The sequence below is a fragment of the Pelodiscus sinensis genome, chromosome 9, assembly GCF_049634645.1.
Source record: "Pelodiscus sinensis isolate JC-2024 chromosome 9, ASM4963464v1, whole genome shotgun sequence".
NCBI lineage: Eukaryota > Metazoa > Chordata > Testudines > Trionychidae > Pelodiscus > Pelodiscus sinensis.
This window is the reverse complement of record NC_134719.1, coordinates 40643778-40670930: the sequence shown is the minus strand read 5'-3', so window position 1 is coordinate 40670930 and position 27153 is coordinate 40643778. Positions and strand designations below refer to the sequence as shown.

The following is a 27153-nucleotide window of genomic DNA, read 5'->3' as shown; positions in this document are numbered from 1 at the left end:
TATCATATTTCAGGGCATCTGCCATCACGTAGTGGGGGCAGAAAGAAATTGCACAGGTTTGCTTGGTGCTAATGGTGGGGGAAGTAGGCTATGACCTTCCTACTGGAGCAAGATATTGGACAAGGTGGTTCAAGGGACCGATCAATTACAATGATGCCTACGATGTAATGTGTGCAAATAGCTCCACATAGACTTAATTGAAGAGATCTCAGGTTTTTTTATCATCTGAAACAAAATAGAACTTCGGCAAAGTTTCTTTGCTTTAAAATCCATTGTACTCATTTTCCAAACTAAATTAACAAGCTGACATTTCTGTAACATATGAAGTCATTGCATTATTCCTTTGAAGCTTCACAAGCCTTACAACTGCAGCTAATAGTAACCTGTAAATGTGATATTCGCAGAACTGCTGTAGATGCATCAACCTTTAGGTCTGCCTCAGAGACCAATTATATGCAGTTTTTACACTTTAAAAAAGGAGGTATCATTAAATGTAAACTGAAAGCTGTTTAAAAAAATTAGTTCAATTGGTCTATTTAATAGGCTGGAGTGAACTGACATGCTTAATTAATATTATCTATTTGTTCCACCAATTTAGAACACATTTATAATGCTGCAAATGGTGGCATTAGTAGCCTTATGATTAGAAATGGAATATGGCTTGATTGAATATTAACAATTAATATAAATAAGAAGTCCAGTGGCACTTTAAAGAAAAGAAAGAAAGGAGAAAAAAAGGATACAGAAATGTGAATGTGACATCTGTATTAGTATCCTGTATCCATCTCTTTTTTTCCACCTCTCTCTTGTCTTTTTTTTCCCCTTTTCTCTTCAGCATCTGAAGAAGTGAATTGTAGCTCACAAAAGTCTATGCTCTAATGCCCTAATAAATGTGATAGAAATGAAGCCATGTTACTCTGGTGTAGCTGAAACAGAAAACAGGACTATGTAGCACTTTAAAGACTAACAAGATGGTTTATTAGGTGATGAGCTTTTGTGGGCCAGACCCACTTCCTCAGATCAAATAGTGGAAGAAAATTGTCACAACCATATATACCAAAGGATACAATTAAAAAATTAACACATATGAAAAGGACAAATCAAATTTCAGAACAGAAAGGAGATGGGGGGGAGGGGAAGATAAATGATAGCATAAATTATATTTCTGGATGCGCAGGAATATGTGTTCTTGATCTTATAACTCACTTGGTTAAGTCCAATAATAGGATCAGCAGAGTGAATATGTGTACAAAGCTGGCAACGGGGTTTGTTGCAAGGGAAGGTACCAGGGTTGGTATTAATGTGGTATGTCCTGTGGTTGTTGGTAAGAATCATCTTGAGGTTTGGTGGTTGTCTATAGGAGACTATGGGTCTGTCTCTCAGAGCCTCTCGGAGTTTAGTATCCTGTTCCAGTATAGGCTGTAGTTTATTGATAATGTGTTGGACAGGTTTAAGTTGGGGGCTGTAGGTGATGACAGGTGGTGTTCTATTGTTGGTTTTCTTGGGTCTGTCTTGAAGTAATTGGTTTCTAGGTATTCATCTGGCTCTTTCAATTTGCTTTTTTATTTCTCCGGGTGAGTAGTTGAGGTTTATAAATGCTTGGTAGAGATCCTGAAGTTTCTGGTCTCTGTCAGTGGGATTAGAGCAGATGTGGTTGTATGGAAGGGCTTGGCTATAGATGATGGATCATATGGTGTGTTCTGGATGGGAGCAGGAAGCATGTGGGTAACTGTATGAGTCAGTGGGTTTTCTGTAGAGAGTGGTGTCTAATTTTCCATTGCTGATTTGTACTGTGGTGTCCAGGAACTGGATCTCTTATGTAGAATGGTCCAGGCTGAGATTGATGGTGGGGTGTAGGTTGTTAAAATCTCTGTGGAATGTCTCAAGTGTTTCTTGGCCATGAGTCCAGATCATAAAGATGTCATCGATGTAGCGAAAGTAGAGAAGAGGTAAAAGGGGACGGGAGTTGAGGAAACGTTGTTCTAGGTCAACCATAAAGATATTAGCATACTGTGGGGCCATGCATGTACCCATGGCTGTGCCGCTGATCTGGAGGTATAAGTTGTTCTCAAACTGGAAATAATTGTGGGTGAGAACAAAGTTACATAGGTCTGCTATCAGATTGGCAGTGGTGTCCTCTGGGATAGTGTTTCTAATGGCTTGTAATCCGTCTTCATGTGGGATGTTGGTGTATAGAGCTTCTACATCCATGGTGGCAAGGATGGTGTTATCGGGGAGGTTATCAATGTTTTGTAGTTTCCTTAGGAAGTCAGTAGTATCTTGGAAATAGCGGGGGGTGTTGGTTGTGTAGGGTTTGAGAAGAGAGTCTACGTAGCTGGATAAACCAGTAGTGAGCGTGCCGATACCATCACATCAAGAAATATAATTTATGCTATCATGTGCCGAAAGTGTCCGTCTGCTAAGTACATTGGACAAACTTCTCAGACACTTCGCCAAAGGATCAATGCCCACAAAACAGATATCAGACAGGATCACAAAGAAAAAACAGTTTCTTGCCATTTCAGCCAGAAAGGACATTGTCTCAACAACTTGATTACCTGCATCCTGCTTCAAAGGCCTTTTAAGACTACACTTGAAAGAGAATCCTCTGAACTGTCATTCATGCTTAAATTCAACACTTTACACTTAAGTTTGAATAAAGACTCTAATTATCTTACCCATTACAAAAATAGCTTCCCCAGTTATCACCACTAATATCATTAGTTCACAGACATTTACCTTCCCCTTCCCCCCCCCCCCCCCCCCCATCCCTCTTCTGTTTTGAAATTTGATTTGTCCTTTTCATATGTGTTAATTTTTTAATTGTATCCTTTGGTATATATGGTTGTGACAATTTTCTTCCACTATTTGATCTGAGGAAATGGGTCTGGCCCACGAAAGCTCACCACCTAATAAACCATCTTGTTAGTCTTTAAAGTGCTACATAGTCCTAATAAATGTGTTAGTCTTTAAAATGCCCCCAGACTTGTTGTTGTTTTCACTGAAACAGACTAACACGGCCACCTCTCTGAAACCTGTCAACAATTAAGACATTTGTTATAAACCGAATTACAGCTTCCTGCTTTATCAAACAGAAAGGCAGTGGCATAGTCCTAGCAAAATAGATCTACTGAATGATTTTCCTTAAGTAGAATAAAAATACAAATTCAATAATTCATTTTATAATTTGTGGCACTGCATACCTCTATTTTAGTGTCCACACAAAGAACAAAATAACAAAGTTGCAAGTAACCACATTCTTGATTTCTCTAGGGAATTACTATATAGCTGCAGATTCTAGATTACATGAATATGTGAAATTTTACTGGTTATAGAGAATGTTATGCTGTTACACTGGAAAGAGACAAAGAACTACTTGAGGCTCCATATTTTTGTTAGTGGAACAAAACTAAAAGTATCCATTGTTAAACTTAATAAGGAATACAGTAGGATTTGCTTCATCAGGAAGTACTGGCAAATATTTTATTTTCCTGATTAGGAAGCAATGCCATTTCAGTAGTAATGTTGCTCTACAGAAAGGAGGAAAGTTGTGGCAACATTAAAGGTAGTTCATGTTACATAATATGGTAGTTCATAACAGGTAGTTCATGTTACATAATAACTGATGTAAATAACATAGTCCGCGTGTACACGACAAGCAGTTATTTTGACAAAATGTCAAAATAATGTTGAGCTGGGGAACTTCTTACTCCAACTCCTGTAACCTTCATTTTATGAGGAGTAAAGGAAATTGGAGGAAGAGTGCTCTTTCTCAGACATCCTGCTGTGTAGACAGTGCCAAAAAGTAGAAATAAGCTATTTTGACTTAAGCTATGCAAGTGACATAGCTCAAGTTGCATAGCTTATTTCAGCTTTAGACCTGCTGTGTAGACGTGCCCTAAGATATTACTGGAAAGCAATATTCCCTCTAATTTGTTTTTCTTTCTGTGAAATGACAAGGACTCTGAGCTTACATTTAATACTTGTAAGTGTTGCTCCACCAACCATTCCATTTACATATTCTCATTCTTTATTCATAACTCCCCCCCCCTTATTTTCATTTGCCTCCGTTTCCTAGTACAGTAGACTTCCGATAATCCAGCACCTTTGGTGGTGCCGGATTATCGGATATGCTGGAGTATAGGGAGGTACTCTGGTGGGGGGGGGGAGGCTGTGACAGGTCTGCTGGGACCCACACTGCATCTGGGGGGGTGGGTGGGGAATGGCATGGCGAGGAGCGAACCCTCCACCATTTTCCAGGAAGGCGGGGGAAGCCCCGTGCCGCTGCCGAGAGTTTCTGGGAGGGGAGCGGAGCAGACTCCCCAACCCCCAGACTGCAGTAGTTATCCCCGAACAGGGGGGTGAGGGGCGGTGCTGCAGGACCAACCCAGCAGCATCCTAGCTGCTCTGCTGTGCAGCTTCCCCAAGTCCGCTGCTCGTCAGTTTCAGCAGTAGCAGCGGTGGACTTGGGGAAGTGGCACAGAGCAGAGCAGCTGGGGTGCTGTGGGGTTGGTCCTGCAGCGCCGCTCCTCACCCCCCTGCTCGGCGCCCGGCAGCACCCCAGCTGCTCTGCTCCACAGCTTCCCCAAGTCTGCCGCTGATTAGTTTCAGCAGCGGCAGCGGCGGACGTGGGGAATCAGCATGGAGCAGCTCCAATTGTCCAGCTGGCTGGAGCACTTCCGGTTTCCAGTTGGTGCCAGACTATCGGGAGTGCCGGACCACTGGATGCTGGACAATTGAAGTTTTACTGTATTCCTTTACTTTCCCTTCCTCATTCAGCCCCTCCCCACTCAACCACACATTCACATCTATGCACATTGTTATGTTGCCCTATTACAAGTTTATCTCAGCATTTTTTTCTCACTCAACTCTCTCCTGTTCTCATTCTTTCTGCCTCCCACATCTTCTCCTTTTCCCTTTCAGTCACATTCTACTATTTGCAGATCCCATCCTTGCCTTTCCTCCTCATTTATTTCCCCAATCAGTTTGGCCGTGTCCAGACTCAGGGGGTTTTTCGGGAAAAGTAGCCTTTTCCTGAAAAAACTTCCCCTGCGTCCAGACTCAATCCGCGTTCTTTCGAAATTATTTTGAAAGAACGCGGCTTTTCTTTCGATGGCGGTAAACCTCGTTTCACAAGGAAGAACGCCTTCCTTCAAAAGTTCCTCTTTCGAAGGAAGGCGTTCTTCAATGTAAAGAGGCCGTCTTCGAAAGAGAGCATCCAGACTTGCTGGGTGCTCTCTTTCGAAAAAGCGGATTTCTCTTTCGAAAGATCCGCCTGCAGTCTAGACACGATCTTTCGAAAGAGGCTCTTTCGAAAGATGCTTTCGAAAGAGCCTCTTTCGAAAGAAGCCTGCAGTCTAGACACAGCCTTTTATCGTTGCCCCAAAACACTTATTGCTGCTGCTGACCCTCCATCCAAATCAAACGCTGACCCCCATTCATCCAAAACCAGTTATTGCAGGTCAGAGATAAACACAAACAGAGATGTTCCTTTATGAAATGGTTTATTCCAAAATGCCTGGAGTTCTTGCTTCATGAAGTTTCAATCTTATACTATTTTTGGTCATTCTTAAGTTTTATAATAAATAGATCAAAACAAAGGAAAAGATTGCTGTAGTCTATAGAGGAAACTTTTTATTTCTTTCTGCTGAAAAAATTGGTGTGTAAAGATTTACTTGAATCTGATTTCTTTGTCCATTTATGGCAAAAATCATTCTCATGAGATGACTTCAGGTTTCTCAGTTTAAGAAAATCTGGATCCTAATATAAACAATACTAAATTGGTTCCCTAAAAGATGTCCCAGTTAAACAGCTCCCAAATATCTTGGGCAACAAGATGGGTTTTCCATTCCATTCCAGTCTGCTCCTAGAAGAATTTAGCTCTGATCTCTGGTTGCAGGGCTTTCCAAATTTAGGATCAGAAGGAGGGAGAAGTGGTTACAGAAAATGATTGGTGCTAGCATCATGAACTGGATCTGGAACAGAGCAGCTTGCCAGTACAATGTTTGGAGCATGGTACAGTGTGCTGTTTCTATGCAATACACATTACGAAATATGCAGCAACATGATGTGGCAGCAGAATATCCCTAGTTTTTTGTGGGCATTCCCAGAAAAAGTGCATTGCACTATTGTAGTGTGGACACAATGAAGTTCTGATTCACCTTGGTCAATGTTCAGCAGAAGAAAGTGTGCAGTCTACGACTGACCAAAAATGGAAGATCCTAAGTGAATGTCCTAATAACTACACTTTTAGACAAATTAAAGTTACCTTTCATAGAGATGTATGTTATTATGCAGTTCTGAATAGCTTCACATAGAGTAGCTGATGTTATGAGATAGCAGTGTGTCTTCAGAATTAAATACTACATTTAATTTTATTTTCACAATAGTAATACTCTGTATTTATTAAGTTAACTAACTAGCATTTAATTTTCAACAGTATTTTGAGGCAGTACACAATTATCGCAGTCACCAACATAGTTTATAAAATGATTAAATATGTACTTAAAACATTAGTTGCTTTTTAATTTATTTAGATTATAATGAATATATTATGGACTTCGCTTTTCAAACTTTGGTGTGCCTTTATCAAACCAGATAAATGTATTTCAGAAGTCTTCATGCATTTAAATAATTATTGTGCAAGTAATCACATTAATTGTGCACGCAAATTTGGAATGAAGCGGTGCACACAATGTTTGGAGAATTAGAGACATCATCTCTAGCAAGGGAAACATTTAGTTGTAACAACTTAATAGTTAATGAACAAATAGCCAGATTCTCTGCTTTGACAAGATTATGCACAAGAGAGGAATGAGGCAAGCTATCTGCCCTAAAATATCAGTTGATTAGAAAGTCCCCTTCATTCAATATATTTTTAATAAAGAACTCAGAATTAATTTAGTTCTGCTTCTGTTGAATCCAATGGTAAAAATCCTGTGAACTCCAATGAGAGATGGTTTAGAACAATGCTGATTCAATTTCAAAATCCCATCCCATGAGACTTTTCACAATGAGCAATACATAATTGTTACACATACTCTTCATTTTTATAATCCAAGAACAGTTAGCTGAAAACTAAATTTTATTCAGTGTAAATTGCTTCCCTGCTCATAGGTTTTACTAAGAAAATTGACTCATCAAACATGTATGGGGAAAATCAATTGTAACACCTACTTTTAAAAGAAGAACAATCTCAAATTTTCAGGTTTTAATGAGGAATGGGAAGTATTTCCAACATGTGTGTCCTAAAATATATTCTTCTTTCTTAATCAATCACAGAGTAGTTTGTTAATACTGATTGATTATAATATTATTATCGTTCAAGATAGAAAAAATAAGTTAAAAATTGTCCCATATGTATATTCTTCTTGGTTTTGTGATATCTTGGTGTACATGTCTTAAGCAACTGCTATTAAAAGCATAGACTTTTAATGCTGAAATTATCATTCTAGCTATATAAAGCCAAAAACAGTTTCTTACTGAAAGGAGCTTAGCAGCAGCTAAATAAAATATTTCAGAGCATTGTATTTTTCTGTTCAGTCATCATAGCTTCAATAAAGGGAATAAAAAGAATGTTTAAAAAGTGCATTTCGTGTTGCTAAGTAGTTGAAACTGGAACTGATATTTTTAATAGAGTCAGGCCCAGATAGCTTTTAAGACTGTTGAAGTGTAAGCATGTGCTGAAGTTCCATTGAAGTGAAGGGGACTTAAGCATATGCTTAGGTGCTTTTCTGAACAAAAAAGGATTAAACATCTGGTTTGCTGAAAAAGAGCCTCAAAGAGGCAGTGAGTTACTTATCTGCTGTATTTAGTTAGGGTATGTCTACACTACCACCCTAGTTCGAACTAGGGTGGTTAATATAGGCAACCGAAGTTGCAAATGAAGCCCGAGATTTAAATATCCCGGGCTTCATTTGCATTTTGCCGGGCGCCGCCATTTTTAAAGCCCCGGTAGTTCAGACTCTGTGCCCGCAGCTACATGCGGCACGGAGTACGTAGTTTGGATTAGGCTCTCTAATCCGAACTACCGGTACACCTCGTTCCACGAGGAGTAACGGTAGTTCGGATTAGAGAGCCTAATCCGACTACCTACTCCGTGCCGCGTGCAGCCGCGGGCACAGAGTCCGAACTACCGGGGCTTTAAAAATGGCGGCACCTGGCAAGATGCAGATGAAGCCCAGGATATTTAAATCCCAGGCTTCATTTGCAACTTCGGTTGCCTACATTAACCACCCTAATTCGAACTAGGGTGGTAGTGTAGACATACCCTTAGTTAGTTATTTTAATGTATAAGAACACCCTCCACAAATGACCTTTAGCAAAGGCAGAAAAGTGGACATGCCCAGTTACTGCCCTAGATATAACTCCATACCTGTGTTCACAATTGGTACCCAACACATGTGGATAAATTTTCCCTCTTTGCTTCAGGCAAGATTCTTAATTTCACTGAGTTTACCTATCTGTGAACATAACATAAGAATAGCCATACTGGGTCAGACCAACGGTCCATCTAGCCCAGTATCCTGTCTTCTGACAGAGGCCAATGCCAGATGCCCCCGAAGGAGTGAACAGAACAGGGGAACATCAAACAATCCCTTTCCCATCACCCATTCCCAGCCTCTAACAGAGGCTAAGGCCACCATTCTTAACTATCCTGGCTAATACCCATTGATGGACCTAATCTCCACGAATTTATCTAGTTCTTTCTTGAACCCTGTTAAATTTCTGGCCTTCACAACCTCCTCTGGCAAGGAGTTCCATAAGCCAATCATATGCTGTGTGAAAAAAAAATTCTTTTTGTTCGTTCTAAATCTGTTACCTACTAATTTCATTTGGTGATCCCTAGTTCTTATGTTATGGGAAAAAGTAAATATTTTTTCCTTACTCACTTTTTCCACACCAGTCATGATTTTATAGACCTCTGTCATACTCATTCCATGAGGTTTAATAGTTAACTCGAACTAAGGACTTAGTTCGAGGTAATGTTTGACTGCCACGCGTAACCCTGTGCAGTTAGTTCGGACTAAGGGGATTTAAAAATGGCGCCCGGACGGGAAGATGCAAATAAAGTCCAGGATATTTAAATCCTGGGCTTCATTTGCAACTTCGAATGCCTACGTTAGCCTCCCTAGTTTGAACTAGGGGGCTAGTGTAGACATACCCTAAGGCTGTGTCTACACTGGCCCCTTCTTCGGAATAGCCATGCTAATTTAGAACTTTTAAATCCCGCGGGATTTAAATAAACATTGTCACTTGCAAGTAGGAATAAGAGATCCTCCGGAATAGGGCTTTATTCCGGAGGATCGTGCCAGTCTGGGCGCTTTTTTCCGGCTTTTCCCCAAGCCGGAAAAAAAGCGGCAGCCATGTTTATTTAAATCCCGCAGGAGATTTCCCTATTCCAAAGTTCTAAATTAGCATGGCTATTCCGAAGAAGGGGCCAGTGTAGACACAGCCTAAGAGTTTAGCACTTCAGACTTTGCTTTTTGTATTGGACTGGTGATACCATCATTTTTCTTTAAGCCTTGTATTGTCAAAGAGATGCATTGTTTTCCAGCATCACTGTTTTAATTAAAGATAATGGGGTAACATCATTAAATAGAAAATCCACAAAAATTACCAGATAAGCCATTGGTAAACCAATAATTACAAGATAAAAACCTGAAAGGAAGCTAAATGTCTCGTTGTTCAGTATCTTGGTTTGGACCTTTATCTTAATTTCGAGAAAATCAGTCAGGGATTAAACCATTGCAGTATATTATTGATTCCAAAATAATTTTTTGGCAAGTACATACACATTCTGCTTCACGTACCACGTGCTTTGAATTCATTGATTTTGTCTGTTGAAGTTTAAAAAGGGAGGGAGAAAGGATGCCATCGAACAATGGTATGATAACGTTCCATTACTTTTTTAAAGGACAAATGATATTTAGGCTTAATAACAATTAAAGCAGGCAGACTGGATTGGAACTCTCAAGCAGTTTCTTGCTTTGCTTCATCTCAGCATTTTACTGAAGAAGTTTGGCACCTTTTTCTGCCTTGTGTCATCAGGTCTTCTGGCATGTTCGCTTTATGATTATCAAATAGATGCCTAGATCACTTGCAACTAAAACTCTGTGCATCACTCTAAAAATGTAAAGATAAAAGGTTAAACAAAAGTAGGAAAGTCAGCATAAGAGCTAGCAATATTTTTGTTCAAAACCAGAAAGCATACAGTCTGCTTTGCATGAGAGAATACATTTAGCTGGTATGTGGCAGCAATCTTTTCACATTTGAAAGTCAGAAACCAAGGTAACTGCTTGGTCTGTTAAACCCTGTTACATGTCACTTTTCAATAATATACAGCATTTTGAAAAGATATATAGTGTTTTGTGTCCATGCGAGTATAACATATTTCTATGTTATTAGGGTGTCCATTGCATTTGAAAATGATATTGAGTTCCTCTCTGCCCCTTGAGTAAAAATACATAGTGTAACAAATTGCTGAACAGTGGTGATGTGTCATGAAAATAATTAATTGCGCTGTCTTCACTAAGAAGTGTATTTCAATCAGATGACTGATGACTGTGAATAGCATTCTTTAATTATTATAAGGAAATTCTGAAGCAGAAAGCAATGAAGACAAGAAAATCCTCGTACATTGTTAATATACCATCAAAACACAGAAAAGTTTCCTTTATCTGTTTCGGAGGCATGTGTGGAATGTAACTGACAATACATCCATATAAAATCATAAACATTACAGTGATAGCTGGGGGAAAAACAGGCATTAATTTCAAGTTATTGTTATTGAGAACTTTCATGTCAGTTAAAATTTACCATATACTACAACAATTGAAGCATATAGGAGAGTAAGATAAATAACAATTAGCTGTCTTTTTCTGCAGCAGCACCATCTGTTCCATGCCAGCAACCGGAGCCTGTTAGAAAGTGCTGTTCATTTAGCCACTTTGCACTTGATGCAGCGTTAGCAGTGTTTGATAATGAATGCACCCCCTTTGTTTAGCAATCATGGTTCATTGTATTTATAATTTAGCGATCACAGTGTTTTTAGCTCTGCGAATTGATGTGGCAGCTGCATTATTCAGAGAACATATTTCTTAAATAAATGCAAAGGCACACAATTTTCAGCATCTCAAATTGAGAATTGTTGCTTTTAACCCTTTTGGAAACTTAAGCAAAAATGACTAACAAGTGTTAAAAAGAGAATGAATGTGTAAGTTAGAGCATAATAGAGACATTTTTCCTGTCTTTAAAATGTCCCTTAGTGTGTTTACAGTCTAACTCATAATTTTTGTTTATGAACATCTTAAGCTATGATCTCAGCTGTTAGTGGCTAAGCATTTTTGGACATTGGACCTAAAAAAACTAGATACAAACAAGATGTTTTTGTTGTGAATGGGTGATGGGGAGACTCACTATATTCCTGCTATTCCTTTGAGTTAGTGCCAAACTGGGCCCTTAGGTATTTTTTAGGGAACACTTTGCTGCTATTATATAAACCTGCAGTCAGTACAAAAGTCCCACAGCATTTTTCACAGGAGTCAATGGTGTTAACCACAGCGAGTGGCCAACTTTCAACTTGGGTAATTTAATTCTTATTGTTATAACTACTGTGGGAAAGGATTGCTTCACTACTCTTTTTAACAGAACATTTTATACAGTATTGCTAGAAAATAGTGGGTTATCCATTCCACCAGAGAGATGGTTCATTTGTGTAGTGAATGAATAGTCATGGTTATGAACTCATGACTAAATACTTGAAACACTACAGTAAACCAAAAGTAACCAATCAATTCAGTGAGTTGCTCTAGATATGCATCAATATAATCGACAGCATAAGGTGTCTGTCAGGCTGTGAAACAGTTTGGGCCAAATTCAGCCTCAGGCTACATCTCCATTGGCAAGATTTTGCGCAAAAGCAATTGCTTTTGTGCAAAATCTTGCCACCTGTCTACACTGGCCACGAGTACTTGCGCAAGAACACTTACGTTCTAATGTATAAAATCAGTGCGTCTTGCGCAAATACTCTTATGCTCCCACTTAGGGATAAGCCCTCTTGCACAACTGTTCTTGTGCAAGAGTCCAGTGCTGACAGGCAACATCAATTTCTTGCGCAAGAAAGCCCAATGTTTAAAATGGCCATCGGAGCTTTCTTGCGCAAGAGAGCGTCTACACTGGCACGGATGCTCTTGTGCAAAAGCACATCTTTTGCGCAAAGGCACATGCCAGTGTAGACGCTCTCTTACTCAAATACTCTAACGCAAAAACTCTTGCGTTAAAGAGTATTTGTGCAAAATCTTGCCAATATAGAAATAGCCCCAGCGTAAATAGGCTCTCTTGAAGTTTAGCTGGGGCTACTGCACCAGTATTCCCCCTCCTGCTTGCATGATCCAGCAAGCTCCACTATTCTAGGCTTACAGTTGTCACTTCTCTTCAGCAGAGACCCATGTCTTTCTTCTTCCTGACCAGTGTTTTTACAGGCTGCACAGTTCCTTTCCATACTGTTATTCCTAGCAAGCCAGGTGGTCTAAATAGACACCATTTTGCTTTCTGTCCAAAGGCTATACACAGCATCATTGTTCACAGTTAGAGGTTACCACGCTGACTTTTCTAAGAAACCACATCTATTCTTAAGGTAAAAGTGTTACAAAAATATGGAAAATAATAAAGAACTTACCCACATGCAAATAAACTTTCCAGAGATAACCCCAACACCAAACCCAGGTTCTGTCAGTTGTTGGTCCATTCAGCCATTCCTTAAGGATTGCCTCTCTTTTGTTTGTTCCATCTGTTTGCTGGCCTAGGAAGATGCCCCTGAGTCAATTTAATCTCAGATTATTTATACAAAAGTCCTCTCTAGTCTGGGACACCTGACACCTGATGGGTGCTGAACCTGAGAATTTGCTGAACCATGGGAAATCAATACTGTCTAGAAGCATTACCAATATTTCCATTGCTTATGGGCCTCTTTCAAAACACTTAGGGATAAATTAAAGCTAACTAACAGCATAGAACCTTGAGAGACAGGACTGGTGGCTATAAACAAACTTTGCAGGACCATGGGAAACTTGGCCATAACTGTGATAAGTGAACATCCAACTTACTAAAATCATGCCAGACCACAGATGTTGCTGGACTATCGAGTGTGGACTAGAGAAGTTCAACCTGTGCATATCTGGAGATACAACTTGAGTGAATTTGCCCAACATTCTCCTAACACACACACACACATACACACACACACACATTGTACTTTGTTTTTGGAGGGCTGTGTCGGGTTGCCAGAAGTCTGGTTTTTGCCTGGACAGGTGGGTATTTTGGCCTTCCGTCTGGTAAAATAAACAGAAAATATTGGACATTTTATATGTCTGGTATTTTCTGTTTTCCTCGGACAGAATACCAGTGGCATCTGCAAGGGTGGGGGAGTGAGGAGCATGGTCATTTAAAGGCGCAGCAGCTCAAAAAATGGGGCAGAAGCAGAGGGAGAGCAGAAGCAGAGGGAGATATGGCTTCCCTGGGGTTGGGGCCGGGTCCCTGCTCTGCCTCCCGTCCTCCCCGTAGCACTGCACTAAGTTACAAAGGGAAAAGAAACTTGGGGAGGGGAGAGGAGATTCTCCTGAAATAAAAGTGAAACTGGCTCTGCAAGACGGTGACCAGCCTGGCTGCTTGGAACTCGCCAGCCATGGCCAGGGAGGCACCGTGCCCCTTCCCAGTGGAGGTGGAGGTGGACTGGGGGGGGGCTAGGGCTCCCCAAGAGCCTGCAGAAGAAACTCCTGTGCACAGTGATCTGGAGTGGGGGAGTATGGGATCCAGGAGCGGCCCAGTCAGGTCCTGGTTTGCTTCACCCATCAGGAAGGTGTGGGGAGAGTCCGGTTGCTTGGCTGGGTCTCTAGTTTGGGCCACAAATGCCTGATCGAACACATGTGACCAGAACCTGGGGAAGTGATTGTCCCGCAGGGCATGAAAGTCTCTGGTTCAGGGCCCCTCTCTCGCCCCAGGAATCCCTCTCAAATGTGCCCCTCCACCCAATCTCGCCTGGGAGCCAGTGCTGCTGTTCCCGTGGTAGGAGCAGTGTGCTAGCCAGGCCTTTGACTGAGGAGATAGATGTAAGAAAGGCCTGTTACCAGATCCTGATCCAACAAAGCATTTAAGTATATGCACAACTTTAAAACTATTTTCACATTCCTGAAACTGAGAATGTGTTCACTATTCAAGTCCTGAATTAGACCCTTTTTGAAGGATCAATCCCTGATCATTCTGAATGAAAGGGCAGAATGTAAATAGAAATTACTGGCTTTGTTCATACCACAGAATTTCACAAGCTTCTTTTAACATTCCTGTATTATTGATAATAACAAATAAACTACCCACTAAAGATAAGCTATTCCTATATCCAGTACTGTTCATAAAACAGATGGACATGTGAATCTGAGGTTGATAGTTTTCCAGATTCATTATTTTTTCAATGGATGATTAGAGGCAAGAAATATCTGTTTGTAACAAAGAACTTTCTCAATCTAAAGACTAGCCTTGTATGAAAATCAGGTGATCTCTTACTTTAAAGAGTCAAGGATGTTCAACAGGAACATTTTCAGTGCAGTATAAAGAAGTTTCACACACAGTTTTTGTTAGTAATGGGAACTATGTATATAAATCCCCTTAATTGAAAATTAAACTTTTTTATGTTTTGGAAGGAGAAAATATCCCGTTTTATTTGAAAAACTTCTTTAAAAAGTGAAAATTGGTAGCAATGTATGTAGCTAATGTAGGATTGACATGCCCATCCCCCCATATGGTTCTACAGCTAAACCTCATCACAGTTCACAATATTCTGATATTTCAGCCCCGAGCAAAGTCCAGATTTGGAAAACTGATATAATTTCTCACTACAAGACTTTAAGGGTGAAGAAGTGTGTGTCATGAGCCATTCAACTTACAATGGCACAATAAAAATACCTTGGTTTTTATTGAAGTCAGTGATAGAAGTCCCACTGGCTTCATTTGAATCAGATATAGGACGACTTTTAGCATGTTTGGTAATCTTATTTATTGCATATAAAATTATTTGCCTTTTCTCATAAATAAGATGAATATTTGCACAGTAAAAGAAATGAGAAAATTTTATAAAACTTATCTGTGATGTTCATTTTGCTCATAAGAGTAGTTAATTTTCAATTCAATGTCTTTGTAAGTTTCAATAAGTTGTACAAAAATAAAATAAAGGTTTAATAGGAGTTAAATGAGATTTTTCATTTTTGTGATAAAATGATCAAGAAAATGATTGTATTTCATTAGTTACTGATACACATACAATTGTAAGACTTTTCAGACATTTTTACCATTTTAATATAATTTTAATATACTATAATTAATGAACCATTATTTATCTCATTCCTAACATTTTTCTTTCTTCCTTTACAGGGCCCTCCAGGAGCAGCTGGTGCTGAAGGCAGACAAGGTGAAAAAGGTGCTAAGGTAATGAATACAAGAGCTTGTGTTCAAAAGAGTGAAATATAAAAATAATTCCAAAAACTAAATCTTACTTTTTCCAAGTTATATATTATACATACAATATGTGACATTTTAAATTAACCAAAGTAATCACAGTTAAGTTGTAAATAACTCAGTTAAAAGAGCCTAAAAATAATATATATGCTGTAAAATTCCTTTGCTTTAATAGGAGGTAGTTCAAATGTGTCCCTTTAGCAGGAAACTTCTAGAGCTTTTTGATGGGATTCTGTGTGCACTCCTCACAAAAGCTGAGCAAGATGATCTGGCTAGTGCACAAAAGAAGGGGAGAATGTGTGTCCACCTTATAACCTTTAGAATAGTCTATCACGGTTATCAGCCAGGGGCCAAGTTTGTCATCAGGGGAACAGATTCAGACTGTGATAATCTCTGGTAAAGGCAGTAAAAAGCTCCTTGTGACCGTGTGTGAAACTGTCTCATTTGTTGTAGTCGGCAAGAGTAAGTCTCAGGTCCGACACTGGGTTCCCAAAGTACAAAGGATGCCACACAGGTATCTGTCAAGCACAAACAGTTTATTTCTTGACAGCTAACAGCTGTGCCCCATAAATGGAATAACAATACAACAAAGAAGTGGTATATCTTATATCCCTTTCCTGCACTACACTTGTTCACCCATACAGAACCATGGATATTCAACTCCATTAGTGATCTGACCTGGTATACACTTCCTTTTAGGGTGAACCTGGTTCAGAAGGTGCTCCTGGAAAAACAGGGCCAGTTGGTCCTCAAGGACCTTCAGGAAAACCTGGCCCAGAGGGTCTCCGTGGTATTCCAGGCCCTGTGGTGAGTTCATTGAATACACAGGAATATTTTTATTTTTTCTATCTTGCATATCCCCTTTGTAAAGAATCTTATTTGTTTCTTATAGGGAGAACAAGGTCTACCTGGAGCACCAGGTCAGGATGGTCCACCTGGTCCTATGGTGAGTATCCTTCTTTCTAATAAACTTTAAAAAACAACAAATAGTTTGGTAGCACTTTAAAGACTAACAAATCATGTAGATGGTATCATGAGCTTTTGTGGGCACAGCCCACTTTAAATTTAAGATTATCCTGTATAGACTAACTTGACTACCCCCGAAGCTTCTTTCTAATGTTATATATAGTCATTTTCCCCAGAAGATATGCCAAGATACTAATGGTCCTCAGTAAAGGATTTGCCCTCTTTGACATATTGGGGGTTACAACAATGCTTTTGTTTAATTAGAATATTGAATGCCTGCTTTACAGCTGTGTTATTCAGTTCTAGTGCAGAGCAACTACACTGGAGTCAGTAGATTACACTGGCACACTACTGGAGTAACACAACAGGGTATCAGTCCCTGAAACCTCCACCCAATATTAGAATAAAAGCCAACATATAAAAGTGCAAGATTGCACATTGTCAAAAATAGGTTTGACCTCAAACAAGCACCAATGACCGTGAGTCCTTATGGTCTCCATAGCAGTAAAAATCACGCACACAAAATATCTGTTAAAAGAACATCCTTTCCTTGGCACTGGTGATTTCAGTGCAGCCTCTGCTTGTAATGGAAGTAATGTAGGCAAATGCAGCTCCTTGTGCAAAAGACTAAAGGGTTTGGCTAATCACTGAAAATTCAGAATTAGTGTCAGTGAGAGGATGGGGAAGAGCTATACCTAACCAGATTTTAGGATGGCTTTCCCAGCAAGGCAGAGTCAGGCTCCATCTTTAATTATCTATGCCTTGCCCAAGAAATAGTTTATGACTGAGTTTTTCAAAGGGGCTTGAGGGAATTAAGCATCCAGCTCCAACTGAAAGTCAATGGCAGATGGACACTTTAAACGGGACCTTTAAAAAATCTCATCCTAAAAGGCTATCTATCAAAGAAATGACAGGTGAGAAGTAGAAACTATACAATGCATCTTCAAGTCTTCATTTTTCATATTGTGTAGCAATCTTCATGTTGTTACTTGCTTTATTTTCCCATTCTCTTGTCCATTTGGAAACTACTACTCCACCTTGTCATAGTCTCAGATGTATCCTTGGGACTGCTATAGTATTTGTCATTATTACTCCCCAAGCCTTTAAGATTCAATGGGAGGATATAATTTGGAAACATGACCTACTGTATTAACTGCTGCTCATGAAAGAAGCCAGCTAAGGCTGAAATGCATTGTAGGAGGAAATCAATAAGCCTTTGTAGCTTGCTACACAGTTATCCTTCATGAGGAATTGTTGTGTTAACTCTTTAGCTAATTCTCAGAATATACTTTCAGTTTTATGGTTACTTCAGAACAGCTTATTAGGCATCTAACTATGTTTTATGATTGTAATACTGATATGGCTGTAAATCAAGGAACAAATGCTGCACAAATTAATTCATATACTTGTCTAATCACCACAACCAAAGTAATATTTAAAAAAAACTTTGGTTATTGCTGAGAGGTATTTAATTCTCCTTTATCTCTTAAAAATGGCTCAATGACCATATGAATATTATTGCACATAAATAATGAAGGCCAAAGGAAAGGAAGCACAAACAATTCCTTGTAGTCAGTGGAAGTAGTGACATCATTTTCTAAATAAGTCCTTAATGAAGAATAGAAAAATTAATATATAATGAGGAATAAGATGCTGCTGTTCTCAATCCAGACTTTAATTATCTGTAAAATTTTAAATCTATAATACCTGACCAGGTCTTTCCAGCTAAGTAAAGACAATCTGGCTTTAAGACTTGACAAAAGTCTTGCTTACTAAAATAATTGAGTTGAGATTCTTCTTACTACGTACTACTCTTACTACTTACTACTCTTCTTACTCATTATTATTCTGCAGTCCTGTAAGGAATTTTATATATTAACCACTCCCTCCCATTCTGAGAATGGGTTCAGAAATGTGCATGGTGGGGAGGGAGAAAATAGCCCGGGGAAGACTGAAAGATTAGAAGAATCCAGGACTTGCTCTGGCTAAGGCTTTTGATCAGGAACAATTCTGAGAAGGTCTAAGGTGATCCTGCTCAGCTGGGAGGAGGAGGTTATAAATATTCTGATGCTGCATAGGTGTTTAATACATTTCCAGCATGACATGTTAGGGTTGAAAGCTTTGAAATAGAATATGGACACAGTCATGGTTGAGTGAAATGAAAAAGCAAGTGTCGAGTTCTCAAATGACACACAAGGACATGTCCAACTGCTGTCACACATTAAATAAAAAACATTGTTTCTATTGTGGCTGAAAGTTTTAACTGATGCTGATATGCACAATAACAACCATATCACATCAAGATGCTGGGGCTGTAAGGGGCAAATTCAGTCCCTTCTGATATTCATAAAATGGTGTGGCTCCACTCTGCATGGATGAGAACGCTGGGTGAGGGTCAGAAAGCAGGAGGAATCTTCCTTACCCTACTCTTCTCGTATGCAGGCAGGGATAACTGCTCCTGCTTATGCCTTAGGGCTGAAGTTGCTTCCAAAGATTAACTATACAGCTTCACCACATGTCCTTTGTAAAGAGGATTCCTATTCCACTTCCTGCTTGCTTCCATAACAGCTGCAGAATGTATCATCAGGTTCTCATAGTGAATTCAAATGTGGTTGAGAAAATGTGCTATTCATCATCTGAAATAAAATGCTTCCTGAATAGGTCCTTACTTTCATCTCTGAAACACCTTTTTACTTTTTGTGTGTGTAAGTTAAGAAGAATTGGTTTTTTTTTTTCTTTGATTGGAACATTTTATGGGCAAATACCAATTGACCAACATAGATTTTGGAAATGTTCAAAACCTATTCTTTTACCCCATAAACAAGAAAGAGTTTCAGAATATGTCTTTATATTTTTTTCAGGATTAAAAATATTTTTCCCTGTGGAATTTGTATTACAGTATCAATTAGAGCGTCCAAGCAAGATCAGGATCAAATTACTCTAGGCACTGCACATACACATTAGGAAGAGAGACAATTCCCTCCTGAGGAGTTTACAATCTAAATAGCCAAGACAAAGAGTGGGAGAAAGACACGATTGCTATCCCCTTTGTGCAGAAGGCAGATCAAGGCCCAGAGATTAAATGACTTGCTCAAGGTCAGTTAATTAATCTGTGGACGAGTCTGGAACTGAATTCAGATCACCTTCATCCCAGCTCTGTCCCTTAATCAAAGAACAATCTTCTAAAGCAAAAAAGCAATGCAAAATTACTTTACATTAAAAAAGTAGCAAAAATGTCCCATGAGATATAAAATAAATGTATAGTTAAAAGACCTCTGCTGAGGCTCTTTTTAATGCCCAATTTCAATCAGCAGCAAAGTAATATTAATGAGTTATATACCACTGAAAATAAGTGTTCTGGATTGCTTTTTGATTAGTTAGCTCTAGTAAATCATTATATTTATACAGTCACATATGAAAACTTTGGTTCACATCTTAAATGAAGTTCAGAAGCAGCAGTTGCTGAGTTTAGGTTGCATCCCCCATGGAGTGCAGTTGTGAGAAGCATGCCAAAGTAGATATGCAGCAGAGTACAGTGCACTGCAGGTGAAAATGTTTGATTCTCTATTCCAGAAGCTTAAAAACTTATCAACCCTGTTTTCCTTTTCCGTTTTTATTCATGAATTATGTATTTGACTAGGCTTTTGCATCAACTGATATCCTGAAGTAGAAATAAAAAAGGTACACACCAAATAACATTTTGTACATGAAGAGTTATGGCACTTCTAAACCTGTGCCACGTTAAAAGTCACTTATGACTGCTATCCATATCATAATGCAATAGTGCTGAACAAAGAAAGTCTGGGTCTAACCAAGGTTACACAGGAAGTTTGTGACAGACCAAGGAATTAAACCCTTAGCCCTGGTCTACACTAGGGAAGTTATTTCGAAATAACCACCTTATTTTGAAATAACAAGGCGAGCATCCACACTACCAAGCCTGTTATTTCGAAATAACGGGCTGGTTATTTAAAAATCTATGCCTGCTTTCCTCAGAGAATAAGCTTTTTTTGAAATAGTTATTTCGGGAGTTTGTATTTCAAATTTAGTTAATTCAAAATAATTTCTCAGTGTAGACAGGCCCTTAGCTTCCTACACCCAAGGGAGCCACTAACATAGAGTGGCTCTCAGACCAATGGGAAAATAGGGGAAAATTAATAAATAAAAGACGCCAGCTAAAGAATCTGCAAGACATTACTGAGCTGTACTACCAACGTAAGTTAATTAGGAGGTCTCTTTACCACTGTATCATAACAGGATAGGGATAATAAATAACAAGCGTAATTGGAGAAATAATGAAAAGCATGTAAAGTGGCCACTAGCAAAAGAAAGATCAACAACATATAAATTAAAAAACGTGTTTAACCATCACATACTTCACTGGGTATTTTCAGTGCCACGTGAAGACTTTCAATTGACCATTAAAGAGCTCTTTCCTTATACATTTCTGGTCACGTTGTCCCTCACTTCCACTTCCTAGTCCTGTCAAAATCAGCTACTCTATTATTATAATGGGTCAGAAGTGTTTCTTTTAAACATATACTTAAAGAGTATCTTGTGCCCTATGTTGTACACATAGTCCATCATCAGCCATTGAATGTCACTATCCATGAACTTACAGAACTTTTATGATTTTACATCAATATTATGAGTGCATCATGTACAGAATGTCATGCCATTGTAAATGTGTGTTTAACACTATTTCCATTGATCTACTTAGGGCCCCCCTGGCTTGCCTGGATTGAAGGGAGACCCAGGTTCCAAGGGTGAGAAGGTAGGTGGAAATTTCTCCCTTTGTGTCTCAATTTGAGAGAGGCTCCATAACTATCACATTAATCTAAAAGCCACATCCTGGCAGAGGGCCTATATTGTTGTATATAAGATGTCCTAATGACATGAAAGCAAGACAGGTGAGTGGCACCCCTCAATCAATTCACTCCTGCCACAATAGTAGTAATGAAAATGTAGACCATGTCTTCCCATCCCAGAGGCATTCAGAAAGAAAGCAACAGTCATTGCTTGGAAGATAAATGTATTGACCTTTGCTTTTCTCTGTAATTAAGAACCCACAGAAATCCATAGGGGACATGCATGTAGTTTCACAGATGAGGATAAGACATATTAGAATTTTATATATAAAAAGTCACAAAATATAGAACAAGTGTATTTTTCTGTAGTGTGAATTAATAGCAATAATGACTTTAAAGGCATAGGGTGGGCTTGCCAAAGAATCCTAAGGGAAATAGGTACCCAAAGTCCACTGATCTACCAGGGCAAGAGGAACTGTATGATAAGAGAAATTATTCAGTATGAAGCCCGTTTTGTTATGAGTTTTGTTGATATACATGTATATTACATATTGAAGTGGTTTAAAACTCTACTTTATTTTGGAACATTTAAATCTTGACAAGGTTGTGAAGCCTATACTGACAGGTATTGTTATTTCTGTATTGGCTTCTGTAAGGTCCTAGTACTTAGTACTCACCGATTTATTTTTCATAGAATAACTAGTTAATTCTGCAGGTAATTTTTAAGCATAAAAATCAGTCCGCAAATGCATGTACCTGCAGAATAATTGAGTGCCTACTGTTTTTAGGATTTTTCAGTGATGATTTTTCAATACTCTAAGCTATCAAAATATATTGCTCATTTAATTTAGATGCATTCATAGTTACATACCTTGACCTTCAATCTTATTTTTCTCTGGTTCTTTTCTAGGGACATCCCGGTTTGATTGGTCTGATTGGCCCTCCAGGAGAACAGGGTGAAAAGGGTGACAGGGGTCTTCCTGGTCCACAAGGAGCTCTCGGACCCAAGGGCGATGCAGTTAGTAAATTATACTTTTGTTTCTATTTAATTGCTTGTATAAGTTTATTCTGTCTGCCAAGGCAAGAAGAAAAGAATTTGAATTCTAAAACCTTTTGCACAGATCTTTTAGATGAGGAGCCTTTAAATTACAGCAGCAGCAGCACATAGAATCTTCATTCAGGAATGAAGGTCCCATTGTTCTAGGTGTTGTACAAATGTTTCATAAAGCTAAAGAGGTTAGAATCTAGCTGAACAACAAGAGTCACTGTGTGGATGAAACAAACAGGCGGAGAACATGGACACAGCAGTTTGCTCAACATTTTCATGTATACTAGCTGTAGTCACAATGTAGCTCATAACCCATCTGTCTTTTATCCATTGGCAATATTCTGTATGCATGTGACACAGAATTCTGTGTCAAAAATAGGCCTTAAGGAGGATTTGACAGTGGATGGGGGAGTGGCTTTATGAAACTGGGGGGATGAGTAGAAAAAAACAGAACTCAAATTGTCATGTCATGTTGTTAATCATAGAACAGGATCTATATCATTAAGATGACTCAAACTATACACAGAACTACTCTGTAGGTACACTTGATATCTCATTGTCCCAGTCACTGTTGCTTGGTATAGCAGAAGCTGTTCAGCTAGAATAATAATTTTCTGCTTATTCTTCTTTAGGGCATTTCTGGTCTCGCTGGTCCACTTGGCCCCCCTGGTCCTCCTGGCTTACCTGTAAGTAATTACATCCTAAGTGTTTTGACAAATGTTGTTCAGTTCAATATATTCTCATCCTAGCCTGAGTACAATTCAGTGTAACTGTGTCCATTGTCCTCTAGGGTCCTCAAGGTCCAAAGGGTTCCAAAGGATCAACTGTAAGTAACTTCTGTCCAGATGTGTTTAGTATTTTCCCTTGGAGTTAGTGTTTTTCTTTAAAAACTCTCTGTTGTTTTGTTTTTCAAGATTGTTAAGTTAGTGTTTCTTTCTCTGGTTTATAGGGTCCTGGTGGTCAGAAGGGTGATGGTGGTTTACCTGGTCCCCCGGGTCCTCCCGTGAGTAAAATCACTTATTTGACAATGCATTCAGTTATGCCTGCTCTACACTAGGGATAAGGTTGAATTAAGATAAGCTACGCAATTAATGTAGCTGAAGTTGCATAAGTCGAAGCATCTTAACTCGAATTTTGGTGCCCTCCACACTGTGGGAAGTCGAAGGGAGCATACTCTCCCTTCAACTTCCCTTACTCCTCACAGAAGGGGGCTACCAGCATCGACAGGAGTGCCCCCTCAGTTCTAATTAGTGTGTCTTCACTAGACCTACTAATTCAAACCCTGGAAGATCAATTGCGGGCTGCTTCAATCTTATTTATCTGTACTGTAGACATGGCCTATGTGGTCCACTCCAAATGATCCTGTTTTGTAATCCTGGCAGGTAGGACTTTGGAAAGCTGAAGAAAAGGAATATGTTAGAGCTGATTCGAAATTTTCAAAACAAAAAAAAGGAAATGCAATGCCTCTGACAAAAACTCATTCTGAAACAAAAATCTGAAGGGAGGGAACCCCTTCGGGTATGTCTACACTACCCTCCTAGTTCGAACTAGGAGGGTAATGTATACATACCGCACTTGCTAATGAAGCCCGGGATTTGAATTTCCCGGGCTTCATTAGCATAAGCGGGGAGCCGCCATTTTTAAATCCCCGCTGCTTCGAACCCCGTGCAGCGCGGCTACATGGGGCTCGAACTAGGTAGTTCGGACTAGGGTGCCTATTCCGAACTACCGGTACACCTCGTTTCACGAGGAGTAACGGTAGTTCGGAATAGGCACCTAGTCCGAACTACCTAGTTCGAGCCCCGTGTAGCCGCGCTGCACGGGGTTCGAAGCAGCGGGGATTTAAAAATGGCGGCTCCCCGCTTATGCTAATGAAGCCCGGGAAATTCAAATCCCGGGCTTCATTAGCAAGTGCGGTATGCATACATTACCCCGCTAGTTCGAACTAGCGGGGTAGTGTAGACATACCCTTCTAGTTGTAGAACATAACATTTTGATTTTCCATTTCTTGAGTTTATAAAATGCAAAAAGTCAAAATCAAAGTGAGACATTGATTTCCTTGAAATGGAACATTTTGTTCAATCTAAAATGCAACTGTTGGTGGAATTTTGGTTCTCCAGAAATTTTAAATATTTTTAGTTTAATTCTAGAGTGTGAGCATACCAAGAAACTGTCTGCCTAAGCTTGTTTCCCAGGTGCACTGGGACAAACAATCCCAGAACTGCATCTATTTTGGAAGGCAACTTAGTGTTCTCCAAGTGGTTGGCCCATGCCTGCCTCTTCTCTGCTGCTTTTGAAGCGTTGTGGACCTATTGGGGAGCAGGGATAATTCATTCCCCACTCTTTTCTGATTGTGGATTTCTGGATTATAATTTTGCTCCATATGATCCTTCTCTGTTCCCATAGGGTATGTCAACACAGTAGGGCTATTTCGAGATACCCGAAGTGTCCTGAAATAACTACCCCGTGACTTTTGAACACACCTGGTATTTCAGGATAGGTCTTGAAATAGCAAATGTGCTATTTCAGCATCCTTGTAACTCTCAAGGGTTAAAAGATGTCTCAAAATAGTGGCTGTGTAGGTGCACCAAATTTCAAAATATGCTATTTTGAAATTCAATCTGAAATTTCATATCTTATTTTGAGTTTAGGGTGCAGTGGGCCAGACAGAATCTCTCTCTCTCTCTTTCTCTATTTCATCAACACTTGGCCAAAGAAACAAAAATCACCAATAAAATAAAATAAAATAAAATAAAATAAAATAAAATAAAATAAAATAAAATAAAAAGAAGTCAGACCATTTAAACCACTTACAACCAGACTTCCTATCTATCAATCTCTTTATGCATCTGGGAAATAAAAAGAAAAGGCAACCAAATTATGTGTTGTGCTTTACAGGGTCCCCCAGGGGAAGTTATCCAGCCTTTGCCAATCCAGTCACCCAAAAAGACGAGAAGATCTTCAGATTACATGCTTGCTGATGCAGTTGATAACATCCTGGACTACTCTGATGGCATGGAGGAAATCTTTGGTTCACTCAATTCCCTGAAGCAAGATATTGAGCATATGAAGTATCCAATGGGCACTCAGACCAACCCAGCCCGAACATGCAAAGACCTACAACTCTGCCACCCAGACTTCCCAGATGGTATGTTTAATATTACATGACAAAGGAAAATGGGCTGAGGTTATAATTTACTAAGATATACTGTCAGCTCATTAATTCTAGTTATATGGTTAATATAGTCTCCAAATAAAAGCAAAGAAAATGTTCATTAAATCCATTCTTGCAGGCAAAAAAAGCCATTTATAAACATGGTGTATTTAATTTCAACTATAGATATTCTGTGTCTGTAAAGCAAGAGTTCATTACATATGCAATACAGTTAGTTTAGTTTTAGATTTACAGCTTTTACAAATTGTGTTATAAAAAGCATATTAGCAAGGAAAGAAATAAAAGTTTAAATGTTTATTTGGAAAGGTAGTTTTTGCATTTTACTAAGCCACATTTTCCAAAGAACAGAGGGTGATGTCTTTGTGCCTTTGAAATCAATGGGAACATAAAACCAGATTTAATAATATCCAGATTTCACCCGAAAGATATAAGTATTTTATTGGTGGATGGCGGGGTGCTACAATATTAGTCCAGAATTTTAAAAAACAATCAGAGAGTTGTATAGGACATTACTGAGTACTGTTCACAGTACATTCCTCCATAATTCTTTCACCCTAGTACTTTTTGGCATGAAGGTTTAATAAAGTGCATAGTCATAAATCAGGCAGTGTTTCAGACAAATATCTTTGTATATTTATTCATTTAAACTATGCTTCCTCCCTGGTAAGCTTTAAATGAAGGCTAACTTTCATATAGCTCTCCTGCCTTTATATTTCCTCTATTATAATGTATATTTCTCCCCATTCAAAATAATTTTGTCACATTTTAAAATGAGAGCAAAAATACATTTTGACAATTTAATAATACTTATTGCTTTCACTCTAGACACATAAAAACAGATGGTTGCCTGGAGGAACAGTTAAGAAGTGAATGCGCTGTATGAAAAGTACATAATTTACAATTCAGTACCTCCATTATAAAGACTATCTTTTATAGAAAGTCTCTGACTTCTTCATTTACCAGTATTTATCTATTATTTGGAGCTTTTGTTTTAATATGAATGAGGGTTTAATTTGGTTAAAATAAAAGTGAAAACATTTATTTCATTACAAAGCTCTTAGGAGTAGGGAGCTAGCTGTCAGGACTGTCTGAATAAAGAATGCTTAAACGGCTGTAGCTATTATCACAAATATCATACATACATACATTCTTTTGTTCCATACTTTACGTTCAGGAGACAGTGAAAGGATTGGTAATGCATATCTTCTAGAAACCTGCACTTTGGCTAGCATTTGGACTAGGATGATAATTACTGAAAACCATTGCTATTTGCTGTCCTGCCAATAAGGTGGTATTAGCTGGTGGTATTAGTCAACACCAAGAAAACACCATTATAATTAGAATGATCGATAGCAGTCACCTAAGAGACTGACATTTGAATGGTCCTGGGACTGACTAGAGCATTTACCCCTCAGCCATTATCTACATTGGAATTTCTAGGACTTATAAGAGGGATAGCAGAAAAGGCTCAGACAGGTCCAAGTGTTTTTGTCATTATGTTATCTAACCAGCCATTGTGATGATGCTTTTTCTATCAGGAAACAGCTGGGCTTCCTCTACAGCTGCAGCTTCAGAGTTAGGCAACATAGTGGTAAAATGACTGAATCTGAGGCTTATCTTCATTTCCACCAGAGCTACCTGTGGAGATA

The 27153-nt window shown here is 39.0% G+C and overlaps 1 protein-coding gene across 7 annotated transcripts in view; it reads left to right on the top strand.

The window, feature by feature from the left end:
* COL11A1 (collagen type XI alpha 1 chain) overlaps positions 1-27153 on the top strand; it is a 255966-nt gene that overhangs the window by 220727 nt on the left and 8086 nt on the right. For all 7 annotated transcript variants that reach the window (XM_075936624.1, XM_014571895.3, XM_075936623.1 and 4 more), the window contains 9 exons: positions 15424-15477; positions 16207-16314; positions 16400-16453; positions 21194-21247; positions 22192-22299; positions 22962-23015; positions 23120-23155; positions 23279-23332; positions 25228-25477. In XM_075936624.1, coding sequence (XP_075792739.1) covers positions 15424-15477; positions 16207-16314; positions 16400-16453; positions 21194-21247; positions 22192-22299; positions 22962-23015; positions 23120-23155; positions 23279-23332; positions 25228-25477 — 772 coding nt within the window. The remainder of the gene's footprint in view (positions 1-15423; positions 15478-16206; positions 16315-16399; positions 16454-21193; positions 21248-22191; positions 22300-22961; positions 23016-23119; positions 23156-23278; positions 23333-25227; positions 25478-27153) is intronic.